The 11,137-nt window shown below is 39.6% G+C and overlaps 1 protein-coding gene across 1 annotated transcript in view; it reads right to left on the bottom strand.

The window, feature by feature from the left end:
* Nucleotides 1-10,906, bottom strand: part of LOC104494111 (ataxin-7-like protein 1) — a gene marked incomplete at its 5' end in the record, with an annotated part of 40,554 nt that extends 29,648 nt beyond the window's left edge. Inside the window, one exon of the mRNA XM_010136900.1 lies at nucleotides 10,838-10,906. Within this exon, the coding sequence (XP_010135202.1) occupies nucleotides 10,838-10,906 (69 nt within the window). The remainder of the gene's footprint in view (nucleotides 1-10,837) is intronic.
* Nucleotides 10,907-11,137: the final 231 nt, after the last annotated feature.

Below are 11,137 nucleotides of genomic sequence, written 5' to 3'. Positions count from 1 at the left end.
CCACAGCATTCTCCTCTTCTTGTCTCTTTCCTTACTCAGATGTTTAGATTTACTAAAGAGATGTGAAAAGCTGAGATTAACTTCTTAAACGCAGAGAAGGCTGCATCATGAATGACAGCCATTCCATATAACATCTCAAAAATCATTCAGCCCTGATTTCTCAGGAAAAAAAAAAAGCGCTGTATCATAAAGCACACCTGCCTGCAGCACGTAGACAGCAACAAGCTTGCTTTGCCCTGCAAGACAAGCAAAAGCCATACAACCACGTTTACTGCAGCACTGCGCCCAAGCTCTGACGATACACCCTGCACAGTTTGACATTACCTGCAGCCCAGTCTGTGATAATGTAACCCTGTGGCCTTGTGTCGGCTCTGGAGGCAGGAAGCACAAGTCAGTATCAGTATGTGATAGATCACGTAGACATATAAACTACTTATGATGCACTGCAAAGAACAGAACTACTGAGCTAGAAACCAGCAAGCAAACTACTTTCATGCCCATGACGCGATGTGATAGATAGCACCAGTCACCAAAAGCACAGAAGCATTCTGCTGCCACAGCCACCGTCTGCACACTGTTCCCTTTCCTTGGAGAAAAGGCAATATTCTCCAGATTTCTCCAAAATGCTGCTCTTTTTCAAGGCTTTGAACTCTCTCAAAGGCACATTATGGATTCAATCATAGCGTTATAGGAGAGCACAAACTGCCAGCACTCTTCTCTCCAGTAATCTCCAAAATAATCTTTCATCCGAGAACCTGACTTAAAGGGTGACCTAGCATATACTTAAGGGCATCAATTTACTCTCTCAGCATCGCTCATTAATTCCCATCCCATTATTTATGATACCTAGGACTCCATCCTCTTTAACACCGACACAGTATTTTTTTTGCCCTTTTTGTTTATACCCTTGATGGTTTTTTCTTCTCCTTCCCACAACTATGTCCAGCTCCATCATCCAATCCTCAGCCCATGCTCACTTTAAATATCCATTTCCTTTGCTTTATTCTTGCCTGTCCTAGAATTTGCAGTGGAAAAGGAAACCAGTCTGGAAATGAGGTTATTGCACATTTTGTCTTTCTCTTCTGCTTCTGACTAAGCTGTGCCATTCCTCCAGTTGAGCTGAACCCACACCTGCAATTTCAGCCTTTTTTCCTCCTCCTTTTGACTCACTCCTCAAACCTTTTCACTTGTATCCGTTTCTTTCTCCACGATAGATTGCAAATAGTCATTCCTAGAGAAAGCCAGAAAACATAACAATCATTTCACACTCTCCCTTCCCACTCTCTTACTTACAGTTCTCCCTTCTTTCTCGTACCATAATACGAAACACATCTGTCCCACTCTCCACTTGCCATAAGTCTCCTTTCTCCTCTTGCTCTGATGGAGCAGTGGGACAGCCGATCAGTCTCCCCTATGTTTGGAAATCTAATTCTGGCCCCTTGCTACCCTAACTATACTACTTCTCCTTCTATCCCTCTTTCACCTTTGAGCTCATTATGAACTGTTTGATAACAAATTACATTTTTAATTTGTCTCTAACTTCAGCCTGAATTCCCTTCAGCTGTCCCTTGCACTACACTGAAACCATTTTCATTAAAATGTCTAAAAACCTTTTATTATTGCAATGAGAAAATCAGTTAATAATTTTAGTAGTCCATAACCCGTGTGCATTCTTCATTAAAATTAAATGCATTTTGCTTTTGAAGCATTCATTCTCCTTTTCTGATTCCATGACTCTACCCTCTCCTGCTTCCCTTCCTCCCTGTACCAAACCCTTCATAGGTCACTGGGAGGCTCCTTATTCCTCCTTTTCTTCTAGTATGGCTCTATTGAGCTATGTCTTTTGCTCCGTCCCTAATGTCTTGGAATTTGATCGACAAATTAAGCTCCTAATTAGATAGGTCTCAAACAGAGTCGGTTTATGTCTAAAGAAAAAAATCTCAGTCTATCTTTCTGACACCACTTGTCACTGAGTAGCCATCAGCTTCAGTTCAATACAGCTAGAACAGAACTTAGATCTCACCTCTCTCATCCTCTTTTCTCCACCTCTTCTCTTGATCACTGTGGACAGCATGATCATCTTGCCCACCATTCAGATATGAAATACCATGTCAGCTTTGACAATGACTTTTCTTGATCCATTCAATCAGGCTACGTCTATGTCTAAACGATTCTTCCTGTCTTGCATCCTTAAGAAAAAATCTCGTCTAAACATCTTCAGAGCTAAAGGTTTGTATGGGCCCTCACCTCACATTAGTTACTAAAATTTTAATCTTGTTCATCTTGACTAACATTATCCTGCTCGTTTACACCGTTCCAAAAGTTCTTTTTTCTATATTGTCATACTGATCTACCATTATTCTTGCTGCATCCTTCAATGTATAATCCTCCATTCCAACTTTAAACACTGGGAGCAACTCATCGTCACTTTCCAGGCTCTGTCTTACTCTTTACAGTTCATATCATACTGGCTATCACACCACTGCTCACATTTCTTGTTCATTCATGATGTTAGTATCCATTTACTAAGCTTTTAAAAACCAGTCTGTATTTTCATTCAGGCCACCTTCCACACTTGAGTAAGGTAGAAGCTCTTGCAAAACTACTTCTCTGCCCTCTGAACATCACCTTAAAGCTTTCTGTGGCACAGTTCTAAGAAATCCACTGCAGTTTAGGTTAAAGTCTACCACCTATAATGTTGAGCAACTAAGGGCTTTTGTTTGTCAATATTAAAACTCCTGCTTTGTCATATATTAAAAAAAAAAATCAGTTCTCTACAGTAAAATGCCTTCACAACACACCTGCACACACTGTTCCTCCCTGTGATGGTACTCTGCACAGTAGTGTCTAGTCTCTCATGGGGCCAATAGGCATTAGGATCATGCAAATAATGATACTGCCTCCCTAAACATGGCAGTAACCGATTAATTACTTATATTCATCCAGACCATTGTTCTCTGAATGTCTCCATTATCAGCCCCAAACATCAAGGTATTGGCTCTGTTGGTAGCACGGGTCCAACAAACTTTTCAGATTTGAATAATCAGAAGCTTTCTGAATCAATGAGACATAACTAAGAGCATCTTAAAAAATATCTGCTGACTACCCCCCAATAATCTTTCCAACCTGGACAATCACAAGTGGCCAGCCTAAAGGCCACCTGAGGACAGGATACCTCTCAGAGATTCAAAGATGAACACACAAGATGATTTACACTTCTGTAAATCTCTGCTTCCATTCTGACCATTTCAGCTCAGAACAACAAGCTGAAGTCACCTTATTCTGCCACTGGAGAGGTCCAGTCCCACCCTGTTTTGCCTTGCTAGAGAAGACACTCCTGATCCAGCAAACTTGTCAAAAACTATTACTTATATGACACTAGCAGTGTTCCATCCAAATGTAACTTCAAACTCCCAGTCTCTGCCCACCCCCTAAGTCTAAACCCCTGCAGCAGGAAAAGGAAGAGAAAGAATGACTGGACAGAAAACATAAAGCACTGTATATTAGGAAAAAAAAATTACAAGCAAAACAAAGAGCACAGAGAAGATCACCTCACAGAATCAAACCCCACAAACTCTTGCCCTTTGTCTGTCATTCTTATCTCTTGATGTTACTTCATCAGACACCTTTGGGTCCCTTCTGCTAAACACCTGCTCCAAGGAAACGGAAAGGGAAGCAAGCCTAAACCCCTTGTGAATGCTCTGTCACAATACAACTGCTTCCGTTTTACAGATGATTCAGGAGGGCCCTGCGGATTACGTGAAACTGCACTAGACATACATTGGTACCAGCAGCTGTGCTAGTACCTATAACTAGAACTTCTGTCTTCAAGTTCTTTGCTACTTTTGGCTGATGCTCTCTTTTGTCTGGAAAAACTGTGCTTTTTTTTTTTTTTTGCCAAACACTACACATTTTACAAATACATGCACAAAGAAACCAAAAAGCAGGGAGATCAAATAATTCAAATTCTAATCTCTGTCAAGAATACAGATAAATAGGAAGATGTGTTGGGTTTAAGGGCTTATTTTTAATATAACAGTAAAATATGAAAAGAAAGTGCTGAATAAACACAACATTTCAGAAGTGAGGAAGACATCTCTACTTCTATTGAGTACAGATCAAGAGCAATCAGAAAGTCCACTTCTCCAGGCACATCAGTGGCTTTCGAGCATAACTTTTAACGTGTTCTATGGGTTATTATGACAAACCCACTCCCTTAAAATTATCAATATTTAATCGTACAAAGGGACACAAAAACGAGACAAATGATGTGTGCAATAGTTGGTTTTCCTCTGCCCGACACCAGTCTTAAGTAACTGTGCTAGATTCCATCTTTGGTTTGAGTCAGCTTAGACAGCTGCACAGCACTACAATAAAAATATGGATCCTTTTACCCACATAGCACCTATCTTTCTCATCCAGCAAGAGAACCATCAAATACCTCTTGCTGTAGACTTGCTGAGAGACCTCTGTCAAACACCCTCACTATGTCACGACAGCATTTGCCACAGGTTTTTGGGCATATAAATTACCTAAAGACACTACCTTCACCTGGCATCCTACACCATTAACTCCTGGATGAGCTTTTTCAAGGACAAGGTGAAGAACTTCAACACCAAGTGGAACTTGGAAGACAGAAAGATCCAGTAACCTAATTCTTGCCCACATAAACTGAAAATCCTTCTAGCTAATTATTCCAAAATCATTCTTAATTACAAATTGTCATGGCACTCATATAACATTATGGTAGAGATAACTCTTTAAAAAATACTCATATCGATATCCTATTTTTACTGAAGATGATCTTTCTTAGTAATGCATGCAGTGTTATAAACTTTCACTGGGACTACCAGAAACTTTAACTTTCTACCTACAGGACTCCTGTGATCCACAACTTAACTTAAACAAAATGGGACTTTCAACAGGTTTTCTATAGGATCTTCCACTGCTTCTATCTCATACACCTCAGACCTGGTTAAATGGCTAACATTCTTTTGCTTCAAAGGCAAAACAGAACCTGAAAATGCCCTAATTTTTAAGTAACTAGAACAAAAGATTAATTTAAAGGAAATCACTCCATTTCACAGTGGAAATGGTTCAACACTTGAGTAGTCTTTGTTTATACATGGAAACCTATACTTCAACTACTAACCATATATAGAGCCAGATCAACAAGAAAACATACACATAGTTTTAGATGTCAATCAAAATCAGATACAAGAAGTCTTTTCACTTTCTGTGGTGACAACAGGGCTTGGGGTACACTCTAGTATACACTTCATTTCCCTTTTTCTCAAGTCTGGTTATAAATTACCATAAGCAGAAGAAATGTCAGAGACAGATCTTTAGTGACAGTGCTGTCAGTTGACAGAAAATCACACATGGTTTCCCTACCTGCGATCAAAAGAGGTCTCTTAAACTACAGGAGATCTCACCTCTTCAGAGTAACTGTTGCACACATACTGGAAGAAATAGCACCTGAACTCCATCACGATATGTGCCACCTAACAAAACCGGAATTCTTAAAGAAGTCATTTACAGAACAACAGCTTTAGATACATATTCAAAAACATCAAAATCCTGATTCAAATCATAGAATGTCTGATCAGAGAGCCTTATCATTACTTCACTCTTCTTACCCAGTGCGTGGGTTGATGAACTAAAGGACAGGTTTCAGAAAATAACTGTGAAACTATGAGGATAAACTACAATTCTGACTAAATTTCTGGGCACTGTCATACATAACATTTTATTCTTCCTCTGTCACTATTCCTTGAGACACATTAAATGAGGTGACAGCCATAACCAGGAGCCACACCACCCTCCTGCAAAAGCTGCCCATGGGGAGAAAAAAAAAAAGAAAAAAATTGGAGTCAGATACCACACACTGAACCGATGAGGCCTTCAAACACCAGAGCGCACACCAGAATTCAATCCCACTGCATTTCTCATTCTAAAGAAAAACTCATGAGGACCTTTCCTCACTATTCTTATTTCCAGCATAAAGATAAGAACAGTAAGAAAAAAGTTTCTCTTCACAACACCCAGTTTTGTACTCTGGCCATTCTCAATTCTTTAACCCATCAAACTCCACCTCAACATTACATCTGATTAAGAACCAGCATCTCTGGAAGACCTTACTAGCTTACACAGAAAAGAAGGAAAATTATACAGCATTCAACCCTTTCTTTTGCCTGCTGTAAAACCAAAACCAACTCCAAATCACCAACTAAGGTGGCAATCCAATAACCACACCTCTTTCTTTTGGGGTATGCGTTTAAAACCTTGATATAATTTTCTTTCCTTCTCAGCCCTTTCCAACATTCCCTACCACCACAAAAAGGTGAAAGATGAAGGTGGCAGAGAAAAACATGAGTGTTTTATTCTTATGTTTTTGTTTGATATGCTTTTAAAGGAGACAAATCAGGAAACCACTAGTAGACAAAAAAGTAAATAATAATAATAATCACCAAAAATATCAACTCCAATCCCTATGCTTACATTACCCAGCTGTTTTTGTCTCATCCTCTCTTCTTTCACTCCTCATAAATAATTTGATGAGAAGCAAGAGGAAGAGAATGAAAGTAGAATGTTGTATGCTACATCATTTTCTTCCTATAGAAGTGTTCCCCACCATCACCCAACCTCCTTCTTATTTTTCAAGGAAGAACGATAAAATCAGCAAGATATTTTTGTGAAGAATAAAACCACTGAAAAACCCTTTAATTTTGTTCTGATGTTGCCAAAGGATTTACCAAAAAGCTTTCCATCAGGTATTTATGTGGGAAGTCAAAATAGGAAAAATATATTGTAAATAACTATCCAATAGATTTAAAACTTCAGTTGGCATGTGTATTCGTCAAATAAAATGGTCAAGTTTAGGGCTGCGCAATAATGACAGAAAATCTCTAATTTTAACACAATAGCAGAAAAACAGAACAGATTTTTTAACGTAACATCCTTAACATTAAACAATAACGAGTCGATATGGTTAGTGAAAAGATTATCTAAGACAAAACACATACATCATCGGACTGAAACCTCAATAATACAAACCCACTGAACTGAGAAACTGAAGTTGACTATGACACCAAGAACCCAGATACAGATCTAAATCCCACAGGTCATATTCAACCCTGCTGTAGTTCCCAAAGGTTGTGTATCCTGTGTGGATATCTTTTGCTCTTTTACAGCCTGTGCCTACTTAGAAATACTCACAGCACTTAATGCTTTCATATTTACCCACCCAATTATTAATAAGAGTTCTGTATGCAAAACCAAAAAAAATCACGTTGTTCTTATTATTTTCTTAAATATCATATAAAGTAAAACATATGCCACCAAAACTAATCTAAAATCAGTTTCAGGTTATGATTGATAATAAAAGATCACTGTATCTCTCGCAGGCATACAGTTACTGTGACTTTTTACAGGACACGAATCGTCAAATAAACATAGACCCCTTTTCCTACAGATGCTATCTACAAGAAAATCTTCCATCCTTCAAATACACCATTCAACTTTTTAAAATTCAATATAAATTCTAAATGCCGCTCCAATTCTGATAACCCCTCTTTTAGCTAAGCCGGTTGGTTGCTAGTGATTTGTCAGATAAGTTACACAATACCGTTTCTGTTTCCTGATTAGATAAGCAGATAAGTTTGGGGGTTTTTCTGGCACAAACATTTATGCATAAAATTTTTAATTTTTTGTGAACACTTGCAACTTCACGATCCCCTTTCCACAAATCTACATGCCAGTAAAAGTCAACTATGGACATACTGCCTCTGCTAAAGGACAACATAAAGTAACTATTAGCATGCAAAAAGCAATTCCATCTACAAAACTGAACAAACGTTCAGGAAAATTCTCTCCCTCTGTGCTGCCTACATATATGCTGTAGAATAAAAGAATGCAGTGAGCAGTATTTCTATGTCTTTACTTCTGCCCTGAAGATGAGGCACAGAGGGCACTGGCTGCAGCATATCTCTTGCATTACAGAAACGAACAGCACAGCCAGACTGCGACCCCTTTTCCCAGAGATGTGCTAAGAAGCATTAACCACTTTGCAGGTGGGGATTTGGCAGTGTCTCCCCCCACTACCAGTGAGCAATGCTGCCTTTCAGGTGCTCGCCTGGGTCAACAGAAGGAGGAAGAGCAGCCCATCATTCTAAACACATATAGTACACCACAAGAAAAGAGGCAGTGACGCAGGGATTACAGTAGCTGGAAGCGTTTTTTGACATCTGACATAATTCTTTTCTACAAAACCAAAGTGAACACCTTGTTGTGGTCTGAAGGAGCCCACCGTCTTTCCACCCATTCCCTTTGCCATGTTCTCCACACACAGTCTCGCTAGCCTAAAAAGGCTTCTTGCTTAACTGCTTACAAGGGAACAGCCACGTAAATTTAGTCATATCAACCAAAACTGACAAAATGCAGACAAATACTAGAAGAAGTAAATGCACTGACACCAGATTTTACACTATCTTTATCATACAGGACAGTCATTTTTGGTCCTGCCTGTCATCCTCCAGTTAGCTTATACAAGTAAAGTCTGATTTTTTTAAGACACCCCTTACAGTCTCCTGGCACCACAAATGGCATACAAAGAAACGCCTATTCAAATAGATAAGATTGCAAAGAAAAATGGGTTGGGTTTGGTGTTAAGACCTACCACGACCACAACCTTGTCTATGAACAAAGCAGAAAAAAAAGTCAACATGTCACACAACAGATGCGTGCAGGATCAGAACAAGCACGTAAGCGTTTCTGCAAGTACATGAGCAATGATCAATCTAACTCCTCGAATTTTTCCTCACCTTTATTAGTAAGGACAGTGAGGTTCATGGGGGATTTACAGTGGGTGTTCAGACACACAGATGGGTGTGGTGAAAACACCAGTATTAAGAGACTGCTTAAGTGAATATGGTAGAAAGATTTCAACACATACTAATTTATTCAAACTTCCTGGAAGTTCTTTCTAAGTGATCCAAAGCAGGTTACTACTTGGAAGTAATAAAATTCCTAAAGCTTTTTATTTTCTAAATATAACAGTCAGGGTTGGGGTTTTTTTTAAACCTGTATTACAATGTAAGTACTATAAAAGCTAGAAAGTGCTTCACACCTGTCACTATCATAATGTCAGCAATGACATTACACTTTGTACATAATTTTTCTGGACAGTGAGTTTAAACAGAGCTCCTCTGATGGAGTCTCTAACCCTACCAAAAACAAACTGTGAGATAATAGGGTTCATAATCTAAACTCAATCATTCTAGGAAACAATTTGCATATTATGTATGCCTAAAGAGGAGGGATGTGCTTTGGTCTGTATGTCCCAAGAAAGCTTATAATAAGAATTTGTGTTCAAGGACTTCTAGGCACAAAACATTTCATCTCAACAAATTAAGACCCTTATGAAGGCCAAGCTCCAGCAGCAAGATGATTGTTTGATTACTTTTGAATCACAGTGTACGCTCGACACTACTGATAAACGTACAAACTGTTCGAGCTTTGGACCTTTTACCTAGAAATATACTATACAAAAATCCCAGCTCCGCCTCTAACTTATTTTTGGGCTGGCAAAACAGAGAGGTTCAGGCACGTAAGAATCAAGACAGGAACACAATCAAGCTGCATCCCTACCTATAAAGGTCTTCCAAAAGGGAGGTTTTATGGTATTTTAAGTAATTATATTTAACACGTACTCCATGCGATTTTCTAATTTATCACACAGATCTACGTTACTGATTCATTCATTCTTTTTTCAAGAGCTTGTTTAGAAAGCATAAGATTCCTTTAAGCTGCCAAGATGCTCTAAATTAAACGCATGTGTAATGACAACTATGATATAATGAGAAACCTAACATCATTTCAGAATATATATTATGACATTACAGGTAATAGCGGGATTTCTCTCAGCATCAGTTAAGTCACACTGAGGTTTCACTATGATGGGATTGTTCATTACGAACTGACTTCTTGAGAAACGTTCCTCGTGACAGAAAGGTTGTATATGTACACTGCTTTCTTAACGGAACAGAAACCTACATGAAAATACTTCCCAAAACATTTCACTAGTTGCATTAGGAGACACCGGAGCATGACGTTAAGGAGGCAGTTCACAAACAAAATGTATGTATTTCATTCGCCTATGCTCACCACTGAAGTTTCTTCTCCTGCAACTGACAGAACCGTGCCAGGCATGGCATTAGCCTGCAATTTGCCTGTTCATACTTACGCTACCAGAAAACCTTATGGCCCAAATGACCTATCTGGTTTTGCATAATACGCGTGTCTTTGCCTAATGTTATCTTACGTTAGGCTTCGGCCGTTCAGTTGACTGTAAGACACACTCAGCTCTAAGAATGAGACTTGAGCTCAAGTCAATGAACTCTGACTGAAGATCATAACAGACCATTTCTCTCTACGAGTGAAACTGTTTTTCACTACAGTTGCTAACTATAATATAACATTTAGAAAGTTGATGCACCAGTTTATATGCGTGTCTCCACACAGAAGCAAGTGAAACATTGCACCAAGGGAAAGGGTCGTCAAAAAAAATCCAATATGGCCACTGATGTGTAGTTGTCTTGTGACTTAAAATTGCCTTATCGTTTACCATGTCTGTCAGTCGCACACATACACCTGTTATACTTGTACTTCAAAAGAAGTTGACACAGTGACAGTCACCTGCGTGTATCCAACCCTGAAACATTCTTCACGGCACAGAGATTCATACAATACTAGACTACCCTGGCAAGGCCAAACCACAGTCACCCACAGCCACCAAAAGACAGACAGGTAGAGAGGTGTGCCAGCACTATCCACTTACCTTCTTTATTAAGCCTCATAACCTCCCTGCTTTTTCCACCCTCCTTTGCAGTCTCTTCTAGATCTACACCTGCAGACGAGAAGCAGAGTCAGGAAGCGCCGAGGGCCCAGAGGTGTGCATTTATTGTTTGGCGCGGGGAGGAGGAGAGGTGAGGAGGTGAACAGTGTTTCTATTTGCAACAGCAAAAGCACAATGGTTGGAGCATCTGCCAGGGAGCGGAACCACCGGGCCCCCCGCGGCAGCACCCTCCGGCCCTCCCCATAGCATCCTCCGGCCCCTCCGCGCCGCGCATCCTCCCCC

Source organism: Buceros rhinoceros, unplaced genomic scaffold, assembly GCF_000710305.1.
Source record: "Buceros rhinoceros silvestris isolate BGI_N320 unplaced genomic scaffold, ASM71030v1 scaffold27205, whole genome shotgun sequence".
Taxonomy (NCBI): domain Eukaryota; kingdom Metazoa; phylum Chordata; class Aves; order Bucerotiformes; family Bucerotidae; genus Buceros; species Buceros rhinoceros.
This window is presented reverse-complemented; position numbering and strand designations above follow the sequence as displayed.